Here is a 27123-nt window from a genome sequence, read left to right on the forward strand (position 1 = left end):
AGCCAACCGAAACTGGGTCAACCATAAAGTATACTACCAGTGCAACTCATTACTGGCACTACAAAAACAGAATTACCTGGAAAAACTCAGCAGGTCTGGCAGCATCGGCGGAGAAGAAAAGAGTTGACGTTTCGAGTCCTCATGACCCTTCAACAGAACTGCCAGAACTCAGTTCTGTTGAAGGATCATGAGGACTTGAAACGTCAACTCTTTTCTTCTCCGCCGATGCTGCCAGACCTGCTGAGTTTTTCCAGGTAATTCTGTTTTTGTTTTGGATTTCCAGCATCCTCAGTAGTTTTTTGTTTTTATCTCATTACTGGCACTTGTTGAACATGATTCTTGGAGAATAGTTATATTGGGACAGTAAAGAGCTTTTGAGCATCCTGAGGTTTTGAAAGGTGTATAGAAATGTAAGTCTACCTTTCTTGTGGGGGGGGTGGATAAGATGAAGGATCGTTTGCTCTCAATTGTTGTGTGATTTATTTGAAATAAAATAGGGTCTAGGAATTTGAAGAAAACTTCCCCTATCTCCATATTAGTCATGCTGTGACTCCCACCTCCTTCCTACCCACTGTTACGTTAGCAATATCGGGTGTAATATTAGACTACCACAGGATACTGGCCAATTAGCCGCCTTCATTATCAGGGAGTGTCGAGCACCAACAGGTTTTTTGAATATGGGCGCATCTTGCATTTTATTCATCATCCTTTTGAATGGTCACAAAGTCAAGTACTGCATGTTGGCAGAACTCTCAGTAAGCACTGGCAGTGAGTGACACCCCCTCCCATATCCCTCACCCCTTTTGATAGCAAAGAAAATCAACATTTGTATTTACGATCGATGATCTGGAAGTATACTTGCCTGTTTTGAAAGAGGAATTAAAGAGTTTACTGACCTGTAATGTAATGTAAGTAAAACAGTATCTGGCTTTATTAACCAACTGAGCCCTCCATATCATTCAGATTAGCAGCATTAACCTCTACACTATTTCTAACGGTTTTTACTGACACATTTAGAATAATGGTTTTCCTGTGGTTTGTTTTCATTCTAAAGGAAGTTGCAGTTTCCTGGGCTCTTTTTGTGGGTTCTTTTTGAAATGTATTCAGCAAGATCACATTCATATTTTCTTAAATTCTCCCACAAGTTGTAGATAAGAATTTTTAAAAAGAATTCAGTTAGGCATCAACTGATGCTCTCTGGACAGTGCAATATGCAGGCAGCATTGTGACATTAGTCATGGTTAGTCAGAAGTTTCATAAGATCAGGGCTGTTGTATCTAGAAACATTACAAGGAGACTGATCCTTTTTTTTTTCAGCATTGGGACAGCCCTGTGACCAGGGAGTCCTGGGAAAGGAACCTGGATTCAGGCAGGACTTGCAATGGCGGCAATAGTTTGGGAGACTTAGTCATAGAGTCATTATAGCACAGAAAAAAGCCATATAGCCCATTGAGTCCATGCTGGCTCCCTGTAGAGCAATCTAGCCCCGTTCCCTCATTGTATCTTCCATAGTCCTGCAAGTTTATGTCCCTCAAGTCCCTATCCAATTTCCTTTTGGAATAATTGATTATCTCTGCTTTCACCATCATTGTCGGCAGTGAGTTCCAGGTCTTTACTAGCTGCATAAAAAATAAGCTCTTCCTCACATTCCCTTTGGTATTTCTTTCCCAAAACCTGAAACCTTTGTCCTCTAGACCTTGTACCATTAGCTAACGGGAACAGCTTTTCTTAGTTGACTTATCTAAACTTGTCATAATCTTGTCCATCGCTTATCAAGTCACACCAAACTTCCTACACGTCTGTCTCTGTCCTCAACCGAAGATCCCGCCCCCCCCCCCCCCCCCCCCCCTCCCCCCCCCCGCCCCCCTCCGCCACTGCCACTGTGGTTGACAGGCCAGGCCACCATGTCTGACCCATTTCCCACACTGCTGCCCTCACCCCTTCTTTTCCCTCCCCATTGGTCTCCACATTCAAAGGATTATCCTCTGACATTTCCATCAACTCCAGCATGATGCCACCACAAAACACATCTTCCCCTCCCCTCCTCTGTCAGCATTCCTAAGGGACTGTTCCATCTGCGACACCCTGCTTCACTCCTCTCTCACCCCTAACATCTCATCCCCTTCCCATGCAATTGCAGAAGGTGTAACACATGCCCCTTTACCTCCTCCATCCTCATTGTTCAAGGCCCAGGTGAAGGAGCGATTTGCTTGTACTTTTATCATGTATTTGCTGCTCACAATGCGAACTCAGACTGGGTGACCGCTTTGCGGAACATTTCCATTCAGTCTGCAATCATGACCCTGACCTTCCGGTTGCCATTTCAATTCCCCACCTTGCTCACAAACTCTCATTCCTGTCCTTGGCCTGCTGTAATGTTCTAGTGAAACCCAATGCAAGCTTGAGGAACAGCACTTCATCTTCCAATTAAGCACTTTACAGCCTTCGGGACTCGATATTGAGTTCAACAACTCCAGACCATGAGCTCTGTTGTTCATTTTGTACTTTTTCCCCTGAGTGCCAGTCTGTATTTTTTTTATGAGGTGTGGTGTCACTGGATAGGCAGGTATTTAATGCCCATCCCTAATTGCCTTTGCGAAGGTGGTGGTGTCTTGTTCTCATGTTTTGCTTTCAGACAACACTTAATCTGCTACTAATACCTACTCTGGACCAATGCTTTGTTCCTTTACTACTACCATTACCACTTTTTTTTGCCTATTGTTCCATGACATCTTTGCCATTTAATTTCCCCCGCCCCCTAACCTCCCCCGCCCCCTAACCTCCCCCGCCCCCTAACCTCCCCCGCCCCCTAACCTCCCCCGCCCCCTAACCTCCCCCGCCCCCTAACCTCCCCCGCCCCCTAACCTCCCCCGCCCCCTAACCTCCCCTGCCCCCTAACCTCCCCCGCCCCCTAACCTCCCCCGACCTTCCCTTTTTCTCTACCTGATCCTCCTCTCACCCCCTTTTTACAACAGCATAGAACCCTATCTCTAACTCTCTTCAGTTCTAAAGAAAAGTCATATTGGACTCAAAACATTAGTTCTGTTTCTCCACAGAGACTGCCAGACCTGCTGAGCTTTTCCAGCATTTTCTAGTTTTATTTCAGATCTCCATCGTCCACAGTATTTTGCTTTTATTGATATTGACCTTCCTATTCCCAGAGCCTCAATTTTGTTAACCAGCATTCTATGTAGTACTTTGTCAAATGTTTACCTAAAATCCATATAAGCAATATCCACCGCATTTCCCTCATCAACTTTTTTTTACTTCATCAAAAATTTCAACTAGATTAGGCAAACATAATCTACCCTTTACAAATCCATTCTGGCTCTCAGTAATGAACTCAAACATCCCCATGCACCTGTTAAACTGACCAGTGTATAGTTACTAGGAATGTCCCGACATCTTTCTTGAACACTTTCCAATCCTCTATGGCATCTCCCCTATGTCCAGGGAAGATTGGGAGGTTGTGGCAAACCCTTCCACTATTTCTATCCCCACTTCCTTTAGCAACCTGGGATGCAAGCCATCTGGATGAGGTGGCTTATCCACTCAAAGCATAGAGAGCCTTTCCTAGAGTACGTCCTGCCTATCAATTTTCACCCCATCCATAACCTCTCCTATCTCTGCTTCTACTGATAGAGATGGTGAGAAACTTTCTTAGCAAACACCCTTATGAAGTACCATTAAGTATTCTACCTTATCCTGCATCTTAAGCATATATATCACCCTCTTTGTCCCCAATACGCTCCACCCCACCTCTTACTTACCCATTGGCCATTTACATGCTCCGAGGGGTCTGACAGACATTCGGAACTGAAAGAACTGAGGAGGGTAGTTCCAAAGTTTGGGAGCATTGGGTTTAGTTCTGACATTAGAAAATATTGATAAAGGAGTCAAGGAGTGTGTGAACAATGAGAGGCAATCCAAGGTTCTGGTAGTGGTTGGGGGATGGGATGATGTAATTCTAGAGTACAGTATCTTGAGGTACAATAAAGTTGAAGGGTTTTGAAATATTGAAAGAACAAAATTTGGCAATATTAGAATTAGAAGGAACAGATTGTGGGTTAGCAGACCCATGAGGTTAGTGGCCCCACTCTCCCCTTCCCCACTCCCACCCTTCCAACCATTAGGCACCAATCTTCCAGCTAATTTCTGCCCATCAATTTCTCCCCCACCACCCCCACCCCACCACAACCTGCACCTCTTTTCACACCCTTGGACATCTGGCCCCACTACATTCCTCATTGTGAGTGGGGTCTTTGATTTACATTCTCACGTTAAAGCATTTTAGGATAAATTTTTTGTCCTCTTATGTCCTCTTCTTATACACTAGAAACATAGATGTGGAAAACGTTGTGCACTCCATATTCATCAGTTTACCAGCTTACATATTCTTTAATAAACATACATTTCCATTTGGATGAAAACAGTAATTACACCTGAAAGTGCATAAACTATTTCAATTTTTAAATGTTAAAAAAAACCTGTTGGTCTCCAAAAGCGGGAGTGGTTTGTTAACGGAATTAACTGAAACTTAAACGGTTTTTCAAAACCAATCTTTGTTTTTCATTCTAGCAATAATACCTATTCTAATCCCAATCATTAGCTGCCTGCGTATTAGGCTATAACAGATAAACAGGAAGAAGAGAGAAGGAGGGGATGACCAAAAGCTTGATCAAAGTGTTAGGCTTTGAGAAGGATTTTAAGGAAGAGAATGAGGTTGGTAAGGTTTTGTTGGTGGTGGGGTGGTTTAGAGAGGAGAGTCAAAGCAGCTGAAGACTGTGGCATTGTAAGGTATGATACAGGGAAGGTTGAATTCTGAGAAATGGGATGTTTGGTTTTGGGACTAGCTCGCAAGGAAATTTTAAAAAAGAGAATGGGATCTGAATGGGATGTTAAATATAACGTGTGGAGTACTCAGATGCAATGAGCAGTATTAGTGAGGGATCAAATATATACAACACAGTTTTGGATACTTTACAGTTCATGGAAGGTGCAGGGCAGGATGCCAGGCCTGCAACAGGAGTATTAGCGTAGTTGAGTGGCAAAGAGGTGGAAAGGCAGAAGGAGGTGGAGGTGGGCAGTGTTGCAGGGATGGAACTAAGTTTTGATAATGGATAGCAGTGTTAAAACTGAGTTGAGTAAAATGCCTTTGTTACAAAATATCTGGTTCAGTTTCAGTGCATCTTGCTGGAGGTTTGGAATCAGTGGCAAGGGAGGAGAGTTTGTGGCGGGAGGTTAAAGACGATGGCTTTGATATTTCTAATGTTTTGTTGTAGAAGGTTACAAGCCATTCAAGACTGGAAGTTGGGCCAGCAGTACGACAGCACAGAGGTGATTTGTATCCCTCTTAGCTACAGTTTTCATCTTTCAGCTGTACACCTAGCTTCTAGAAATATAAATGATTGACGGTAAAACTGCTCATTCACAGACTATGCCCAAATTTTCTGTTTGTTCAGACTGCACCCTCCAATGAAAAATTATTCAAATAGAAAACACAGAGAAATCATTCTTATAAGTAAGTTTTCTGTGAAATATCACAACATCGAGCATAAACTTCATTTTTTCTGAGAACAAACATTTGCATATGTAACTGATGTCTCTTAATTGAACTAAACACAGATCAGCTGAGGAAAAGATGGGCAACTTTAGATTTTCATTTCTAATGTATTTTAAATATTTGCATCATTGCTTTTTTGTTTACATGAGCAATGGTTGCTTTTGAGTTCTTAATGTTAATGGTAACACCTGGATGGATTGTGTCGTTATTCAAGTTTGGAAAGAGGATCTGAATAAAAGTTTTGGATTTACACAGCTTAGCAAAACCTTCAGCTTAAATACATGAAGGAATGTTGCAGAGATATGTGGGAAAGGAGAAAATATGCAAATAAAAGATTAAACTAAAGCTATATATTAAAGCTAAACTAAACTAAATATTTCTTGACCTTCATTGTAAAAAGCCACATAATAAATCCTAACAACACAGTCCTTCCCTGTAATACATGTCTTTACATAACTATGGTATTTATTTATTACTACTACTATTTATATACTACTCATTTTAGCTTGAGCCAAACCAAAAACTATTGGCTTCTCTATCTCTATCATCATCTCATAGAAACTTCTGTCCAAATTCTTTCAGTTGAGATGTGCATGCCTCTGTAATCTTTATTATAAGTAATACCTCGCGACAGACCCTGTAACAATGTAGCCTGTGATTCCGTTTGAGCAACACAATGGGAGATCTGCTAGCATATTGTGATAAAAAGTTGCATGTAGCTCATGTTTTGCCTGCTTAGGTATTAGCACGTTGGAAATCAGAGCTGCTTATAGACGCAATTCTGTTATAATTCAATTTTTACCCTCTCGTTATTGGCTTACAAACAAGTTGAAGTAGTTGCCCCTTGTTTATTTTAACAGGACTGCGACCCCCCCGCCCCCAACTGATAAGTTTTAGATATCCTTTAACCTCTTTTATTGGAACAAGAAGACCCCCAGTTCCTCTAGTCATTTTGGGTAACTAAAGCCCCTGATCCTTGGTATGATTGTAAATTACTTTACCTCTTCGTGACCTCGACATTCTTCCCAAAGTAGGGGACACACAAACTGGACTTTGTTACATTTTCCCACCTTACTTTACGAGCTGCCTCTTACCTCATTCCAGTATTTTTAAAAGATAAAGTTTCATTGGCTAATGGAATTCATATTTGTCCTGTAAATGTTGTAGTTACGATATTCTTCAATTATAGGTGCTGCATGCCCTTGCCAGTCATTCACGCATGAAGAGGGAGAGGTGTTGGCATACTGGCATTGTCACTGGACTGGTAATCCAGAGACCCGGGTAATGCTCTGGGGGACCCAGGTTCAAACCCCAGCATGCCAGGTGGTGGAATTTGAAATCAATAAAAATCATGACCATGAAACCATTGTTGATTGTTGTAAAAACCCATCTGGTTCACTAATGTTCCTTAGGGAAGGAAATCTGCCCCCAACTGGCCTACATGTGACTCCAGATCCACAGTAATGCCCTCTGAAATGACCTAGCAAGCCACTCAGTTGCATCAAAACAGCATACAGCCCACAGGCCAGATGTAGCCCATGAAGCCCCCTCTATGCAGCCCCTGGAGCCAGTTTTCCAAATTCCGATCAAACAGATGAATTTCAATGGAGTGTGAAAGACGCTGTTTGTGAGGGGAGAGTGGCGGAGTGCGAGTCTGCCTTGTGACCAGTTTCAGGTTTCTCACTCTCGCTCACCAACACATTGACACTAACTCACTCACTGTATGAGCACCCTGAGACTGGGAGTGAGCCAGACATAGACACTCAGGTATTTTTTTATTAATTACTCTGTTTTAAATTAATAATTTATCATTGCTATGACATTCCTGTACTTTTGCTCAGCAATAGCTTCCTTCCTTAAAACCTCAGCCCTTTTTTTGAAATTCGGTTTTTTGTTGTGCCAAACCTTATCTTTCCAAAATTGGCTCATTGGCCCCTCGAGTGAGAAAAATATACAAATGTCCCCCCTCCCCACAGCCCCGCCGAGTGAAAAGGTAGGGCAAGCCTGGTCTAAAAGGAATGAAACTGGATGGACCTTCAGAGGAGGCCAAGATGGATCATCCACTCAGAACTTCTGGCTGAAGATTGTTGCCAATGCTTCAGCCTTATCTTTTGCACTAATGTGCTGGGCTCCTACAGCATTGAGAATGGGGATATTTGTGGAGCATCCGCCTCCAGTGAGTTGCTCAATTGTCCACCACCATTCACGACTGGATTTGGCAGGACTGTAGATCTGACCTGTTGGTTGTGGAATTGCTTAGCCCTGTCTATCACTTGCTGCTTATACTGCTTGGCATGCAAGTAGTCCTGTGTCATTGACCTAGACACTGGAAACAACAACGACAAACTCAGCCCTATCGATCCTGAAAAGTCCTCCTTACTAACATCTGGGGGCTAGTGCCAAAATTGGGAGAACTGTCTCACAGACTAGTCAAGCAACAGCCTGACACAGACATACTCACAGAATCATACCTTACAGATAATGTCCCACCATCACCATCCCTGGGTATGTCCTGTCCCACAGACAGGACAAACCCAGCAGAGTTGTATAGAGTCAAGAGGAAGTTGCCCTTGGGAGTCCTCCACATTGACTCCAGACCCCATGGAGTCTCAGGGCATTAGGCCAAACATGGTTGAGGAAACTTCCTGCTGATTACCACATACTGCACCCCCCTCAGATGATGAATCAGTACTCCTCCATGTTGAACACCACTTGGAGGAAGCACTGAAGGTGGCAAGGGTGCAGAATTTACTCTGGGTGGGGGATTTCAATGTCCATCACCAAGAGTGGCTCGGCAGCACCACCAAGGACAGAGCTGGCCAAATCCTAAAGGACATAGCTGCTCGACTGGGTCTGCGGCCGGTGGTGAGGGAACCAACAAGAGGGAAAAACATACTTGACCTCGTCCTTGCCAACCTGCCTGCTGCAGGTGCATCTGTCCATGACGGTATTGGTAGGAGTGACCACCGCACAGTCCTGTCTTCATTTTGAGGATACCCTCCATCATGTTGTGTGGCACTACCACCGTGCTAAATGGGATAGATTTTGAATAGATCTAGCAACTTAAGACTGGGCATCCATGAGGTGCTGTGGGACATCAGTAGCAGCAGAACTATATACAACCACAATCTGTAACCTCATGGCCTGGGATCCTCCACTCTACCATTACCACCAAGCCAGGGGATGAGAGTGCAGGAGGACATGCCAGGAGCAGCACCAGGCATACCTAAAAATGAGGTGCCAACCTGGTGAAGCTACAACACAGGACTACTTGCATGCCAAGCAGCATAAACAAGTGATAGACAGGGCTTAGCAATTCCACAACCAACAGGTCAGATCCTAGCTCTGCAGTCCTGCCAAATCCAGTCGTGAATGGTGGTGGACAATTAAACAACTCACTGGAGGCGGATGCACCACAAATATCCCCATTCTCAATGCTGTAGGAGCCCAGCACATTAGTGCAAAAGATAAGGCTGAAGCATTGGCAACAATCTTCAGCCAGTAGTGCTGAGTGGATGATCCATCTCGGCCTCCTCTGAAGGTCCCCAACATCACAGATGCCAGTCTTCAGCCAATTCAGTTCATTCCACGTGATATCAAGGAATGGCTGAATGCCAGTGAAGGCACTGGATACTGTAAAGGCTAGGGGCCCTGACAATACTCTGGCGATAGTACTAAAGACTTGTGCTCCAGAACTTGTCGTGCCCCTGGCCAAGCTGTTCCAGTACAGCTACAACACTGGCATCCAGCTGGCAATGTGGAAAATTGCCCAGGAATGCACGAAAAGCAGGACAAATCCAACCTGGCCAATTACCGCCCCATCTGTCTACTCTCGATCATCAGTAAACTAATGGAAGGGGCCATCAACAGTGCTATCAAGCGGCACTTGTTTAGCAATAACCTGCTCACTGACACGCAGTTTGGGTTGCACCAGGGTCACTGAGCTCCTGACCTCATTCCAGCCTTGGTTCAAGAGAGCTGAATTCCAGAGGTGAGGTGAGAGTGACTGCCCTTGACATCAAGCTGCATTTGACCGAGTGTGACATCAAGGAGCCCGAGCAAAACTGGACTCAATGGGAATCGGGGGGGGAAACTCTCCATCCTTTCATCATAAGGTCAGAAGTGGGAATGTTCACTGATGATTGCACAATGTTCAGCACCATTTATGACTCCTCAGATACTGAAGCAGTCCATGTCCAAATGCAGCAAGACCTGGACAATATCCAGGCTTGGGTTGACAAGTAGCAAGTAACATTTGTGTCACACAGGTGCCAGGCAATGACCATCCCCAACAAGAGAGAAGCTAACTATCACCCCTTGACATTCATGGGCATTACCATCACTGAATTCCCCCCCTATCAACATCCTGGGGGTTACCATTGACCAGAAACTGAACTGTACTAGCCACCAGAAACTGAACTGTACTAGCCACATAAATATTGTGGCTACAAGAGCAGGTCAGAGGCTAGGAATCCTGCGGCGAGTAACTCGCCTCCTGACTCTCCAAAGCCTGTCTTCCACCTACAAGGCACAAGTCAGGAGTGTGATGAAATACTCTCCACTTGCCTGGATGAGTGCAGCTCCCACAATACTCAAGGAGCTTGACACCATCCAGGACAAAGCAGCCCACTTGATTGGCATCCCATCCACAAACATTCACTCCCTCCACCACCGATGAACAGCAACAGCAGTGAGTACCATTTACAAGTTGCACTTCAGAAACTCACCATGGCTCCTTAGGCAGCACCTTCCAAATCCACCTTCTAAATTCCAAATCTACCATCTAGAAGGACAAGGGCAGCAGATACATGGGAACACCACAACCTTGAAGTTCCCTCCAAGCCACTCACCATCCTGACTTGGAAATACATTGCTGTTCCTTCATTGTCGCTGGGTCAAAATCCTGGAACTCCCTCCCTAACAGCACTGTGGATGTACCTACACCACAGGGACAGCAGCGGTTCAAGAAGGCAGCTCACCACCACCTTCTTGAGGGCAGTTGGGATGGGCAATAAATGCTGGCCTAGCCAGCGACGCCCAAATCCCGTAAATTGATTTTAAAAATTAACTTTCCATGATTAATGTCTTGCAGCCCATTCCAGCTTCTTTGTCTGAAAGGCCACCTTTGCTATTTCCCTATTACAGTGTCTGGCTGTGGGTTAGCTGACTCATGTCCTGACTTCAGTCACCCTTTTTAGCAACCTATTACAGGTATTGCTGAACCTCTTTGAAAGAAATGCTCCTCAATGTCTCTACTATACAAAGGAGATAGAAGGTGGGAATTTGGTGCCTGCAGAGAATGTGTCCCTATGTGTGAATATATGTTTCTACACATTACGAGCTTGACTGATCATCTTAAATTGGGTGTTAGTGTAGCTATTAACATATCAGGAATATGTTCAAGCCTTGCACTTTTTTTTAAATTCCCCAGGAGCTTGGGGAGCCTATGGTTACCCATTGCTTTCCCCATGGCAACATCTCAGCCAATCAGAGTCTACTTGCCAACCAATCAGCAGCCTTATCTCCTGTCATATAAATTGTTGTGATTGTTTGAAATTTGGCATTCTTGTGTTTGTCCTGATGAGTGAAAGGTGAAAGCTTCAGCAACATGTCTTTCTCTTTTGCAGTATTCAAATACAGGAAAAAAAAACTGTGAAATCTTGTTGGTTTAAATTCTGAAAAATTCCAGTATATCAGTTTTCCTGTTTCAACTTTTCAAGATCTTGGATGAGCCCCCCAATTTGTTACGATCCTAGTGGAGACCGATAACTTTCTTAAAAAAAATGCAACTCTCAAGGTGCCAACAGAAATAAAACCAATAGACAGGATTTCACTTTTTAAAACTTTTACTGTAACAAGCCAACTAAAATTAACATAACTCAAACATGAAATAACAGGTGAAGGATATTTCAAATGAAAAGATAAATTCTACTTTAAATAGTCAAAACAACAAAGATAAGCCTCACATAGCTACAAACTCTCGCATTACTTCCCGCACAAATATGGCACCTTGTGCAATCTCCCAGTGTCCCCAACTCTGCCTCCACTATGTAGTATCTTTCATTTGCCACTCAAACATTTTGGCACTTGAGTCACATTCATCAGCAGCTGTATTCCATCCAAAGCCCCTGGACATGGTTCACATCAACCAATCCTCTCTCTCTCGGGTTACGCTACTCCTCATGCAACACAATCTCCAGACACCCCCCCCTCCGATCCCTTTAATTGGTCTGGTGGGCTCTGGCAACACTGAAACAGAAGCAATGGTCTTGTCTAATCCACAACCCCTTGCTCTTCTTGTCTTACAGTTCTCTGTCCTTTCCAACTGTTTCACACACATGGGAATAGCCTCTGCTCTATTCTCGGAGACCTGCTTCAACAGATCCTCTGTGAAGGATCTGTTCAAAACTGCCAAACAGAAAATTTCCATTTAGAGAGAGAGCCTCGCTTCCTCCCTCACGAATTCTTGGTGTTTGGAACTGCCTGCCACCAGACAGACTGAAATCCAACACCACTGCAATTAGCTTTTTATTTACTCTTTGCTTCTTAGCTTTTAATTCCCTTGGCAACCTCAGGTCACGTGGGCATTTCCTGAAACCCAATGATGTCATAAATTGGGAAACCAGTTAATCCTCTTTCATAATAGTCCCCTGTTCACCTTGGTCTTAAAGGGGACATTTCACAAAAATACAGGCTTTTCCCAAAGCACGTCGATTATCACAGGGCTGTGCAGATGATATTGTGTATGTGGATTTTCAAAAGATGTCTGATAAAATACCATGTATTAGACTTGTTAGCAAAATTGAAACCCATTGAATAAAAGGGACAATAGAAGCATGGATTTGGCTACGGGATAGAAAATACAGTTGTGAATGGCTGTTTTTGGACTGGAAGGAGATATACAAAGATTTCCCCTAAGGTTCAGTAGTAGGGTCACTGCTGCTTTTTAATGTACATCAATGACTTGGACTTGAAGTTACGGGCACAAATTTGAAATTTGCAAATGAAGTGAAACTTGTTTGTAGTAAGCAGTGAATTAGCTAAAAATACACATCAAGGACATAGGCTGGTGGAATGAGTGGATACATAGCAATTGAAATTCAGTGCAGAAATGTATATTTATTGGTAGGAAGAATGAGGAGAGCCAATATATGCTGTGGTTACTTTAAAGAGGTGCAAGAATAGGGACCTGGGTCTGTTTAGGGCTGTTTAAATTATGAAGGTTTAGCTAGTGAATACAGAGAAACTGGCTGAAGGGTTGATAACCAAAGAACACAGATGTAAGATGATTGGCAAAATAACCAGATGTGACACAAGGAAAAACCTTTTTATGCAACTGGTGGTTAGGTTTTAGAATGCACTGCCTGCTAGTGGTGGATACAAATTTAGTAGTAGCTTCAGAAGGGACTTGCATAAACAATTGCAGGGGCATGGGGAAAGAGTGTGGGAGTGGAACCAACTAGATTTCTCTTTGAGAGAGTGATGCAGATCATTTGGGCTATATGAATACCTTCCATGCTGTGCTATTCATTGACTCCTGGCCCATAAGGTTGTGAAATTCTGATGGTCCAAGTCTAAATCTCTGCTTCCAAAATGGCTGTCAAACCAAAATATTACTTTATAATAGGAACGAAATGACGACTGCTCCTGGGTCCATTTATCTACTGCCCTCTAACCTCATTTCCCCTGAAAGCTACACTTTATGGGATTGCATACAGGAATTCAAGGCCAAGACAAAGTGAGGCAACAGTTTAAATTACATCCATGATGTAATTTTAAAAATAAAAATTGGAAAACTAAAATTGTAACTTTCAGGTGATCATAATATACACAGCTCTCATTAACATTAAGGACCATGGCTCCATTTCTTTGCATGGGAATGTTTTCTACAAAAGCTTGTTTTTTCTCTCTCAATCTTCTAACATAGGTAAAAAAAATTACCTATGCATTGTTGCGTAACCCAATAAATTATATCTTACTGTGCAAAGTCAATAAAGTTGCAGCTTTTTCTTGGAACATCTGGTAGGGTATTTCCACCTCACACCTCTACTGTGAGAAGAAGCATTGCCTGTTTTACTTTCTTTCGTTTTATCACGAACAATTTTAAGCTATGACATTTTATTGCCAATGATCATTTAAGTTTTTGAATGCGAGTGTGTGTTTTCTTGCCCTTGGAGTGAATAAGTCCATTTTAAATAATCTAGCAGCAATCCTTTCATTTTTAAAAAGGGAAAAAGTTAGTTTTTTTTTCCACCCTTGCCCTGCAGGTTACAAAAGAAAATTATGGTACGCATGCATGCACACACACCTAGGCACAGATAAAGATAAAACAATACTTATTTTTAAAAATGGAATGGATCTCAGTCTCTATTTCAATGCAGGCCTATTATTTTATAGTTATGCTGTTACACTGGCGGAAGTGAAGGCTTTGAAATTGCAGATATGCTTTAGCAGTTGCAATGGCTCCCATTGTCAGTCTGCAAGAGGTTGGATTTCTCAGGTAAGCTTGAAAATGGGACCACGTAGCGGGAAGAGAAGAGGTTCCTTATTTCTCATTCAAGAAATGTGGTGTGGCCCTTTTTTGGCCTGGTTGATTACAGCAGGTTGATGGCTCTGCTTGTTGATCCTTCTTCACCTATGTGATGGAGTTCTGTCTTGGTTTGTAGCAGTTTGTTATATTTTAACAGGGAGCAAAGATGGCCATCAAATCAGGTGGCCTGGACAAACTTCCAAGTCATCCTTCAAATAAGGCATTGACAATTGAAACAGCAGACTGTGACTCTTTCTCCCACCTGTGGATTTTAGCTTTTCACAACTTACAGTTGAATATTGCTAAAAAGAAGAGACATGCTGTCTAAGTTCTTTGTCTTGCACTCATCAGGACAGATTCGCAAGATTACCAACAGTAAAAGGAACAACAATTTATATTGCATGAGAACAGAGCACTGATTGGTTGGCAAGTGGACTCTGATTGATAGATGCATTGCCATGGAGAATGCAGCAAGGAACAGTTGACCACCAAGCTTTTGTTCAAATTCAAACCAGGCAGGTTGATCAAGGTATTGTCATGGGGAATGAACTAGGGAATGGCTGTCATCCAAGCTTTTGTTTAGTTGAAAAAGGCGCAATGTGTGGACATACTCCTTTTGTCTGCAGAGGATAAGAGCTCTGTGTGTGAATATATGTAGCTTCTAGCATGCATAAGTAAGCCACACTGCGAGTCCCACTGATAATCTTAAATTGGTTTTCAGTGTAATTCTTGGCACAACCAGGATTGTTTAGCAAGTGTTGTCCAATCGTGGAATCACATCAAATGTTGAACACTATGTTTTGAGTTTTGCAAGCACGGTCTGGTTGGATATGGTCAGTACATTGCCTGTTGCCAACAGCCAAAGGTATGTGCTGTTTGATACGATCTGCCAGCTGTTGAGATGTCTGGCCTACTTACCTGGCATCACACCGGCACTGACATTCATGCACCACGTTACTCATCAGTGTGATAAGCAACTGTAAGTTGTAAGTTCTTATCAGTTAATTTCATTGTGCTTGAGGGAAGGCTGCCAAAGTCAATGGGATCTATTTGCATTTGTGGACATCCATTGAATTCTGAGGTGTCATTCATGTCTGGTAATGTCCTCTCTTTTTTCCCTCAGGAGATGAGGGAGGTTGTCTTGAATCCACAATAAGCGAGTTAAATAAAAGCAAAATACTGCGGGTGCTGGAAGTCTGAAGTGAAAACAGAAAATGCTGGAAAAACTCAGCAGGTCTGGCAGCATCTGTGAAGAGAAAGACAGAGTTAATGTTTCGAGTCTGTATGCCTCTTCTTCAGAGCAAATGCACTTCAGAGAGTTAGATGATCCTCAGAGTCCATTTTGAAACAGTCCTTAAAAATCAGTCCAAGGTTTAAAAAGGTAATACAGTTTTTAAAAATTTGTAATCCTCATGCCTCCACAGGTATAACACTTTTGAGAAAACATTTGACCGCCTTAGAACGTTTGTGATCAAGAAATCCGATAGAAACCTGTGCCCCTCCCCGGAGGGTGGGTGATATTCCAATGTTCTGTGCCATCTGTGGTGCCATTACTTTAAGCTGACTAATATCGAGGTGGATTAAACACTACATTGAGCTGACGCATCGGTCTCACCTCTCGACCATAATTAGATGCAGAGTGCAAAAAACTAGTTTTTGTAATTTCATTAGATGGAAAATGATCCAGTACTTCCAATTAAAACGTCCCCTATGCCTGTGTTTCTTTGACACAGCTGCTGCTTTTCCCAAACCCTCTGTGAAAGTCCTTGAGATATTTTCCATGTTTTAAAGGTGCTACAGAAGTGCAAGTTGTCGTTGCAGCACTACTGTCAGGAAAAGCCTTAAAATGGGTGCTTTGGCCTAGCACGCTTCTGCTCTGGAGAGCTGTAATGTAGGAGTTGCCATCAAATGAGGTATTAAACTGAAGCCCTGTCTGCTCTCCTAGTACCTATTAGGACCTTTAACATTCATCCATTTTGAAGAAGGGTGAGGGAGATCCCCTCTGTGTCCTGGCCAATATTTATCCCTCATTCAACATCACTTTAAAAAAAAACTTGGTTGTCATTAGATTGTGGTTGTAATTATTCTGTTGTTATCATAGTTATGATTCTAGTTTAATATGAAGCACTCTCCCTGTTGTGAAGACTTGCAGTCTTCAGTTGACTACTGAAGAAGTCTTTTCCAGAGGTTGACTGTATAGCAGCGTTTTTAGAAATATAAGAGCATGTTTCTGGATTGTTTTGGTGGCCATTGGAGCAAGTTTTTGGTCTTTTCTCTGTGAGGGGAAAAGGATAAAAGCCAATATTAGACAGCAAAAGGCATTTGAAACGACAAAGGGAAATCTCTTTTGTGGTAAAGGAGAAACTAAAGGGAAAGAGAGAAGATAATTTTTAAAGAAAAGTTACATGAAATTTAACACTTTTTTGAAACACATTTTTATTTGTGCATTGAAGATATATTTCTGACAAATCTCTGATTTTAAGGAATGTTTCATCTTTACAAAGAGGAACTATTTTCCCATTGTGTAAATGTTTCAGAAATGCCAATTACTCTGCCAAATGTGCCAGGAATGAATTCCAATTTTAGTGGTTTTGCTTGATAAGAGATTTGGTTATCTTTCAATTTTTATTCGTTCTTGGGATGTGGGCATTGCTAACAAGGCTAGCATTTATTGCCTATCCTAGTGGTGAGCCACCTACAACTGAACGGCTTGCGAGGCCATTTCAGAGCGCATTTAAGAGTCAACCCACATTAGTGTGTGTCTGGAGTTACATGGAGTCAATTCTGGGTAAGGATGGCAGATTTTCTTCTCTGAAGGATAATGAACCAAATGGGTTTTTACCACAATCTGGTAATTTCATAATCATTATTAATGAAACCAGCATTTTAGTCTATATGAATTTGAACTCATGTCTCTGGAGCATTAGTCTGGGCCTGTGGATTACTGGCCCAGTAACAATACCACAATGTTACCATCCCCCAATTCACAGAAATACACCTTAACTGTAACAAGTGTAAACACAGCTAAAGTAAACTGAGGTTTCACTCCCAATCTGTTTTTACCATGCTCTGTAATTTATGACTGCCTCAGAGCTATTATTGTATTCTTTTATTACAATCAAACTTACCAGTTCATTTCAAAGGCAGCAGCAAATTGTATCATACCTGTGTGTTTTAAATAATTGTGTTGTTGCTCTGCTTTCACATGAAATCAGGAACAATGTGTTCTGCCAACTCCAGCCTGATGCCACCACCAAACACATCTTCCCTTCACCCACCCTGGCAGCATTCCGTAGGGATCGTTCCCTCTGGGACACCCTGGTCCACTCCTCCATCACCCCCTACTCCTCAACCCCCACCTATGGCACCTCCCTATGCCACGCAAAAGATGCAACACCAGCCCCTTCACTTCCTCTCTCCTCACCGTCCAAGGGTCCAAACACTCCTTTCAAGTGAAACAGCATTTCACTAGCATTTCCCCTAACTTAGTCTACTGCATTCGTTGCTCCCAATGCGGTCTCCTCTACATTGGAGGGACCAAACGTAAACTGGGCGACCGCTTTGCAGAACACCTGCGGTCTGTCCGCAAGAAAGACCCAAACCTCCCTGTCGCTTGCCATTTTAACACTCCACCCTGCTCTCTTGCCCACATGTCTGTCCTTGGCTTGTTGCATTGTTCCAGTGAAGCCCAACGCAAACTGGAGGAACAGCACCTCATCTTCCGACTAGGCACTTTACAGCCTTCCGGACTGAATATTGAATTCAACAACTTTAGATCTTGAACTCCCTCCTCCATCCCCACCCCCTTTCCGTTTCTTCCCCCTTCCTTTTGTTTTTTCCAATAATTTATATAGATTTTTCTTTTCCCACCTATTTCCATTATTTTTAAATCTATACCTTTTATGTCCTGTTAGTCTTTCCACCCCACCCCCACTAGAGCTGTACCTTGAGTGTCCTGCCATCCATTCTTAATTAGCACATTCGTTTAGATAATATCACCACCTTCAACACCTCTTTGTTCTTTTGTCTGTGACATCTTTTGATTATCTGCTCCAATCACTGCTTGCTTGTCCCTACAACCACACCACCCCACCCCCCACACCCCCACCCCCCCACACCCCCCCCCCCACCTTAAACCAGCTTATATTTCACCCCCCTCCTAATATTACTGAGTTCTGTTGAAGGGTCATGAGGACTCGAAACGTCAACTCTTTTCTTCTCTGCCGATGCTGCCAGACCTGCTGAGTTTTTCCAGGTAATTCTGTTTTTGTTTTGGATTTCCAGCATCCGCAGTTTTTTGTTTTTATAACAATGTGTCAAGTTTAACAGACCCATCTCAAACCTGGACTGTCCAGGTTCATTTCAAAAGGGAACCATTGAGGAGGCATAGATAAAGGCAAAACACCGTGGATGCTGGAAATCTGAAACAAAAGCAAAAAATGCTGGACAAACTCAGCAGGTCTGACAGCATCAGAGCTCTGAAGAAGGGTCATACAGACTCGAAATGTTAACTCTGTCTTTCTTTCCACAGATGCTTTCAGACCTGAGTTTTTCCAGCATTTTCTGCTTTTGTGTGAGGAGATATAGATGACATTTGCATCTTGATAAGCTATTTCTCTAGCAGAGTCAGAGGTCTGCCTGGACAATGGTTTCCCAACATAAGAACCTCAATATGGATTTTTCAAAAGCTAATTGCTGACATTATCAGTCCTGAAACCAATAGCCAGATCCAGATAATAGATAAACATCCCTTTTGACATCATATTGGAGAAAGAAGGTCACATGACTTGAGTGACCACTTTGAAATCTCTATATTCCTTTGAGAACTGAGAAACCCTCAGACTGCTGTTTTAACACTAACTGGAAAGAATCCAGTCTAACCAAGCAGCAGCCGCCATCTCTCAACTCCTCAAAGCCTGTATGATTTTACATATTCCTGATCAACGCCTGCCAAGTGGTCTAAACACAGCCCATTATGCTGCATCATTCTCCGTTTCAAGGATTTTTTCATGTTGCTGCCTCCAACCAGAAACTCATCTGGACTGAACTCCGCCACAAAGGAAGCATCCTCTGGACTTCTTGGACACTGGAAATGATGTGAACTAATATCCATTTCTGTGTTTTCTTTTACTGTTGTTGCCCATAGTTGAAAATCTTCCTCTTTTCTATCCCCCCTTTACTGTATATGTGTGTGCGGTTGCAAACACTCCCATGTCCCCAAGTTTGAATGTGAATCTGAGTTAATCATAAGCGAGTTTTCTGCATGTTGTTATTATTAAATCGGATCTCACAAACTGAGGGTTTAGGGAAACATGCCATAGCCTACTTTAAAAATAATTCCAAAACACCTCTGTGTACGGACAGGTGGGGAGAGGATAAAGAAGTTCAATTTCTCTCTCTCCTATCCATAACAGAGGGATCTAGGCAGCTGAAAGCACAGCCACCAATGGTGAGGTGATCAGAATTTGAGATTTTGAAGAGGGGCGCAGCTATCTCAGAGTTGTGAGGTTGGAGGAGATTACAGAGATAGTGAGGAGAGATTTAAAAACAAGGATGAGAATTTTCAAATCAAGGTAATGCTTAACCAGGAGTCAATGTAGGCCAGCAAACAGGGCTGACAATAGGTGAGTGGGATTTGGTACAAGTTAGGATAAAGGCAGCAGAGTTTTGGATGACCTCAAGTTTTGGGAGGGTAGAATGCGGAAGGTCAGACAGGAGTGCATTAGAATAATCAAGTCTGGAGGTAACAAAGGTATGGACAGGGTTTTCAACAGGTAGACGAGCTGAGGCAGATGAGAAGACACAGGTGATGTCACAGAGGCGGAAATAGGAGGTCTTCGTGACAGTGTGGATATGTGGTCAAAAGCTCATCTCTAGGTCATGACATCGAGGTTGTTCAGTCTCTGAGAGTTGCCAGGGGAAAGGATGGAATACATGGAAAGGGAGCAGGGTTTTTGGGGACAGAAGACTGAGGCTTCAGTCTTCTCAATATTTTATTGATGAAATTTCTGTTAATCTAGTATTGGATGTCTGACAAGCAGCTGATAAGTTAGTAACAGTGGAGGAGATGAGAGAGGTGGTGCTGAGGCAGAGCCTGGTGTCGCCAGCATAGATGTGGAAACTGAAGCTGTGTTTTTGGATGACATTGCTAAGGAGCAGCATGTAGACGAGAAATAAGAGGGGTCAAAGAATAGATCCTTGGGGGACACCAGAAGTAACTGTGGAAATGAGAAGGAAACTGTTGCAAGCTCTGGGTACAATTAGATAAGATCAAAACTAGGTGAGAACTAGGCGAGTGCAGTCCCATTCAGCTTAGCTACAATGCATAGACATTGGAGGAGGATGATGTGGTCAACTCTCTCAAAGGCTGCAGACAGGTATAGAAGGACAGGGAGGGAAAGTTTACCTTTGTCACTGTCACATAGGATGTCATTTTTGACTTTGGTAAGAGTCATTTCAGTACTGTGGCAGGGCGGAAACCTGATTGGAAGGATTCAGACATGGAATTCTGAGAAAACTGGATATGAATGAACAACACATTCAAGGACTCTTGAGAGGAAAGGGGAGGAGATATTAGCTTGCAAGGACGGAGGAATGAGGGTTGACTTTTTTGAAGAGAGTGAAGATGATGGCAGATTTGAAGGAGTGAGGGACAAAACCTGAGAAGAGAGAATATTTAACAATGTCAGCTGACATGGGAGCCAGGCAGGGAAGTTATGTCACCAGTGGCTTGGTAGGAAAAGGGTCGAGAGAACTGGAGATGGGTCTCATGGTCTTGTAGACCTTTTAGATAGGAATTTTAAACTTGAGGCATTGGTAGATTCAACCAATCAAGGATAGGGGTGATGGTGTGAGTTAGAATACAGGCAGTAAAGTTTTGGATGTGATCAACTTTATGGAAGGTGGAAACTGGAAGGCCAATGAGAACATTGTAATCATTAACCTCATTTGGAGTATTCTGTACAGTTCTGGGTGCCACATTATAGGAAGGATGTGAACACATTGGAGAGAGTGCAGAAGAGGTTTATGAGAATGGTTCCAGGGATGAGACACTTCAGTTATGAGGAAAGGTTGGAGAAGTTGGGACTGTTTTCCTTGGAGACAAGAAAACTAAGAGGAGACTTGATAGAAGTTTTCAAAATAATGAGGAATCTGGGCAGAGTAGATAGGGAGAAACTGTTCCCACTCATAAACGGATCGAGAACCAGAGCGCACAGTTTTAAAGTGTTTTGTAAAAGAGGCCAATGTCAGCTGAGAAAAAACTTTTTCAGCAGCGAGTAGTTAGGGTTTGGAATGCACTGCCTGGAAGTGTGGTGGAGGAAGGTTCAATTGAGGCATTCAAGAGGGCATTGGATGATTATTTAAATAGAAATGATCTGCAGGGTTACAGGGGAAAGACAGGAGATTGGCACTAAGTTAAAATGCTCATAGAGCCGGTACAGACATGATGGGCTGAACAGCCTCCTTCTACATCGTAACAATTCTGTGATTAAGTTTGGTGGCAACTGAGTTAAGGATGAGGTTTTCAGCAACACATGTGCTTGAGGCAGGGTGGAGACGGGCAATATTATGGAGCAGGTGGTGATGTAGATGATATGGGATGAGAAACTTGTTTCGAAGGACTTTGCAAACAGCCTGGTAAGAGTGGAACCAGGCAAGGATGGTCCCACTCAGCTGGATAGCACTGAAGAGGTGTTGGAGGAGGGTAGCCTGAAGCAAAGGTTGCAGGTCAGTCGAGAAGCATGAGAATAAATAGTGCATCATGAGGATGTCATTTGTGACTTTGATTAGAGCTGTTTTAGTGCTGTTGCAGGGGTAGACTTGTGATTGGAGAGATCGAAATGTGAAGTTATAGGAGAGATTGCACAGATTTGAGAATTAACACAACATGCATGAGTTTTGGATAGGTTAGCGAGGTTGGAGATGGGGCAGAGTCATATCAGGTCTTGTCTCACCAACTATTGGTGGCATTGGCAAAAATACTGCAGATGCTGGAAATCTGAAACAAAAACAAAAAAAAGTGCTGGAAAAACTCAGCAGGTCTGACAGCACCTGTGGAGAGAAAGAGTTAACGTTTCAAGTCCATATGACTCTTTTTCTCCCTCTGAAGAGTCATACAGACTCGAAACGTTAACTCTGTCTTTCTCTCCACAGAGGCTAAGAGACCTGCTGAGTTTTTCCAGCAATTTTTGTTTTGGTTGTGTTATTTGTGATATTTACTTGTCTTTTTCTAGTTTGGTTTTATCTATATATTTCACATAATGTTTTAAATGTCAGCCAGTTTGGGAGTTAAGTGTATTTATGTCAAACAAGATGGACAGTATATTTACTGAGTTTCCAGCTTTAACAATAATTTGATTTCTGAAATGGTTTGCAAACTTGGGCTTCAAAAGCCAGGAGTTCAGAATTGTTATTTGCATACTTCATTTGTGCAACTTAGATATGAGAACCGGCTTTTTATATAATCCTTTTTTGATCCTGTCTAAGGTAGATAAAATGTTTTGAAATAAAAACAGAAAATGCTGAAAACACTTGGGTCAAGCAGCATGAGTGGAGTGATTAACAAAGTTAGCATTTCATTGGAAGCCACACTTAAAGCTTTGATAATTTTTTGCAAATTTTCTTTTACATTTCAGTACACATTTGTGGATGATGATGGTTCTACTGTAACATTGGCTTGGGTTGGAGATGGAACTGGGGTAAGTCAATGTTTTGATGTGTGTGTCATAGTATTTCTATGCTTCCCTTATAAAATGTAGCAAACTTTTTATAATTTATAAAGTTAGTGTCTAATAATGTGCTTGTTTTTGGGCATCTTCCATTTTGTATTCACTTGAAGCTTAAACCAAAACTTAACCAAAAGCTGTCTTCATGATGAAGCTCGAACCCATTATTAGATGATCCCATTCTTCCAGTAGGAAAATTGCGTTCTCAGGGAATGCAGGCTAGATATGGAGCTACAATGGGATCTGACCTACAGTCCCTGCAAATGCAGATACCTGCCCAGAGCACAGAATTGCAGAATCATCCCTGCTGAGTACTTAAGGTACTCCAGACAGTTAGCCAACATTCATTGTCTCTGTTTACTGCGATGTTGCTAATATAAGAGCATTCAGATTTGCTATCGAAGCCAACAGTGAGTTGCTTGACTGGAGTAAGGAAACCACAACCATCAAAGACTTTGGTTTTATGTTCCAGTCTGTGCATTGTGCTATCATGTCCTGCAGAATCTCCACATAAGCCATCTTTAGATTGTGATTTACAAGTTAGGAAATATGTTTCTAGACATGGAACTCGTCAACCATACTAGACAGGTGATTAGCATCGACACTACACATGCAAATGATGGCCAGATATATCAGGTTATTCAAGTGGCAATGCATCCGTGCAGTCTAATGTCACTAAATTGCATTGTGCTATGACAATGTTGCAAAGCATGCTGTTTGGTTGCTCCATAGTTAATTTGCTAACTATGCTGATATGAAACTAACAATTCTTCCCCTCATGGCTCTGTGGTGGAACCTTTGAGTTCCCTCTGATCACCAAAATGCTTCAGTTTCTAATTTACATCCATGATGGGACTCAAGAACGCATTATAAATTAAGCTAAGAGGGATAGTGTAATTGGAAAAGAAAGCTCAGAAATTACAGAATAAGTTGACCAATATATGAAAGTGGACAGAACAATAGCAGATGAAATTTACTACAGTCAGATAAGAAGGAAATAGGAAGTAAAATTGGGCAACACATGAATTCTATTAATGTTATTAAAATAGCTTAATGATGGAGTTGACAAAACCCAAGAGTTTTAGTAGACAAGGCACTCCCAAGGGCTGGATTTTCATGGAGAGGCAAAAAGATTGAGTCAGGAAACTTCCTGAACTTCCAGACCCCTCTTATTTAAAGTGGCTTGTGCCCACCACATTTTCATTCTGGGGTGGTAGGGTTTGGGGGAGGGTGGGTGGTGGTGGGCAGGGGAAGGATGGATGAGGCCCACAACTGGCGGAGACAGTTCAGACAGCCACAAAGGTGGGTGATTGCTGAGGTAGGCTGGTTAGAAGGCCCACCTTTCTTGTTAGGACTTCAGCTCAGTTGAATTAAAGGCTGTTAGGCCCTCGAGCCCTCACCCTCTCACCCAACCCCAATATCCCCTCCGTGCCCCCTCATATCCCTGTGCCCTCTAATATATCCCATGTTATGTTGTTAGACTGACATAAATGCCAATTGCTCATAAGGGATTGTGTAAACACATTGTGGCTTCATTTATTTATAATAGCACATGAGAACATTTATACATCAATAGAAAGCTTGACATCAACAGCAGAGCTGTGTGTGTTTGTTCTGCTCAAAGGCAAAAGTGAAACTGAGACTGGATCACATGGCACACTTCCCCTCTCGTGATGGCATGCTGCTATCCCTTAAAGGCATATTATAACACCCCGTGCCCCTTCCATATGCCAGCCATTATCTCCATGCCTCCCTGCATCCTTCATGCCCATTCACCCAGTATGCACTATATATAAAACCAATGAGTCATATAATAACAGTGGTAAGTATTTAAAAAGCTCATGGAAAAAACACACAAAAAAGCCAAAAAGATCTCTGAAAAAACTGCTGTTCTTATAACTAGTAACATTGTCAATAGACGGCCATTTGTAGTATAAATAACAGAAGCTTGACCCCACTTTATACCTCTTAATCTTTTCCAAATAAACATAGACATTGAAACACCACATCAAAGAATAAATTATAGCTTCATAAAGATAATCAAAGCTAACATTCCCCTTCAACCTCTATAAGCAGACCCCTGCTGAGCTGACTCCATTAGTGAGTCTTGGAGCTCAGTAAAGCATTCACAATGAGGCCATCTGGGAAAGGTATCAACAGAAATAGATGGCCAGACATCTTATCAGCGTAGTTGCAAATTAACTACGAGCTACTCAGTTTCCAGGCCCTTAGTGTACTATAGTGGAAAAGCCTCAGATGGTGGCATTTCCACACCTTTTCTTCGGAGAACTTTCTTTTTCAAAAATATACTTTATTCATAGAATTTAGAAAAGAACATTACATGACCATTCAAAGTTGACATTATAAACATACAAACATATGCGGAGTAAGCCATTTGACCCCTCGTGCCTGCTCTGCCATTCAATAAAATCATGGCTGATCTGATTGTGACCTCAACGCCACTATCCTGCCTACACCTGATATCCTTAGATTCTTGACTACAAGGAAATCAGTCTACCTCTGGCTTAAAACTATTCAATGATCCTGCCTCTACCACTCTCTGGGGAAGAGAGTTCCACACACTCACGACGGTCTGAAAGAAAACATTTCTCCTCATCTCCATCTTATTACGTAAGGTGCAAACCAAAATCATCTACTGTATGCTATTCACTACATTTACAATTACAGTGAATATTTACAAGCTTCATTAGATGTCAAACATACAGCCAAAGGGGCTTTACCCAGTTTCCAGCCCTTTGGTGCACCATGGCTACAAGACATTAGACAGTGGCCTTTCCCATTGAGCCTTTGTGGTGACTGCCCCAAGTTTTGTGCGTCCCTCAGTATGTAGCCCTGGACCTTGAAATGTGCCAGTCTGTAACACTCGGTCAGGGACAACTCCTTGCACTGGAAGACCAAGTTTCAGGCAGATCAATGAACAACTTTCACTGAGTTAATGGTCCTCCAGCTGCAGTTGATGTTTACCTTGGTGTGCGTCCACGGGAACCACCTGTAGAGCACAGAGCCATGCATCATGGAACTCCTTGGGAGGAACCTTGACAAAAAAGCACTACATCTCTCTTTCCAGGCCACTTTTGCAAAGGCACATTCCAGAAGGAGTGGATGATGGTCTCTTCCCCACTGCAGCCACCTTGAGGGCAATATAAACAGAGCAATTTGATAACAGTGAGGCTAGGGTCAATTACTGATGCATAGAATTGAAGGGGGTGCAAGAGTTTGAAGCATACAATCAGTACAAACCTTTATTGTTGGTATAGTTTGGAGTCACAATGAAATAACACCAACCTGTTCTACAGGCTAGGAAGACCTGAATTATTCATGTTGACCTCATGATCTTGAGTGAGCTGCCATTGTGAGTTAAAGAAGTGCTAGGAAGTTTCCTGGTCGGCAATATAGGGAAATCAGAGGCAGGGTCAACCCAAGGACTTCCACAACAGGCCACCAGACTTGTGGTCTTGCTGTCTCCCTCATCCTAGCAATGGTGTACGAATAATTGTAATTATAGTTGGAGGGAAGCATCTTTATTCTGTGCTACTTGTGCATAAAAGTCAAGTGACATGGTTGGGCTGGGTATTATGATTTGTACAGGTTACCAAATGGTTGATTTTGCAGAATCATTTCACAGTTTAAGTGTACAGGTACTAAGCAAGTGCTGAGCAATTCCACAGGCAATTATTTTATATTTTGTCTTTCCCTGAAATGTTTTATCTTTTACAGGGTATAATTATTAACATACATTATCTACTCTTTTGATAAGGAGCCAGTTCACTTTTTCCCCTTTCCTTTCTCTTCATTAATGAGAACAAATCAAATTGGGGAAGCCATAGGATCATTTGTGCAACACCAGCACTCTAGTGCATTAACACTTGAAAAATGAACTGGTTTTGATTATTTTTTTAGTACAATTGCCTACAGCATATTCACAAATGTGATTTGTCCGTTTTTCCTATTTAATACGAATACGGCTCCACAGCCTCATTAGTTAAGAGGGTGGGGCGGCTAAAGTTGCAGACATCTAAGTCATAACTCTCTAATAGTTTCAAGTGGAACCAGTTTTGGAACCGGCGCTCTGTGATGTGGAATGACCAGCTCTGCCAGTTATTCATCCCCTTCCAGAGGAATTATTCATTCTGTTTTGTGTTTTTCTTACCCCCCCTGGGAGAAACTTGTTTGTCTGCTCATTCCTCCGATACTGAAATACACAATTCTAATTATTTTTTCCCTCCCTGCAATTGAGTCCCTCTTTCCTAGGACACTAGAACTGTGGATCTACCAATGCACAG

The 27123-nt window shown here is 42.4% G+C and overlaps 1 protein-coding gene across 1 annotated transcript in view; it reads left to right on the top strand.

Annotated features, from left to right (window-relative positions):
- The window catches only part of LOC144696754 (sortilin-like), a 118205-nt gene that overhangs the window by 25414 nt on the left and 65668 nt on the right, over positions 1-27123 (top strand). Inside the window, exon 2 of the mRNA XM_078568437.1 lies at positions 22730-22792. Within this exon, the coding sequence (XP_078424563.1) occupies positions 22730-22792 (63 nt within the window). The remainder of the gene's footprint in view (positions 1-22729; positions 22793-27123) is intronic.

This window comes from Cetorhinus maximus, chromosome 22, assembly GCF_964194155.1.
Source record: "Cetorhinus maximus chromosome 22, sCetMax3.hap1.1, whole genome shotgun sequence".
NCBI classification, from domain to species: Eukaryota; Metazoa; Chordata; class Chondrichthyes; order Lamniformes; family Cetorhinidae; genus Cetorhinus; species Cetorhinus maximus.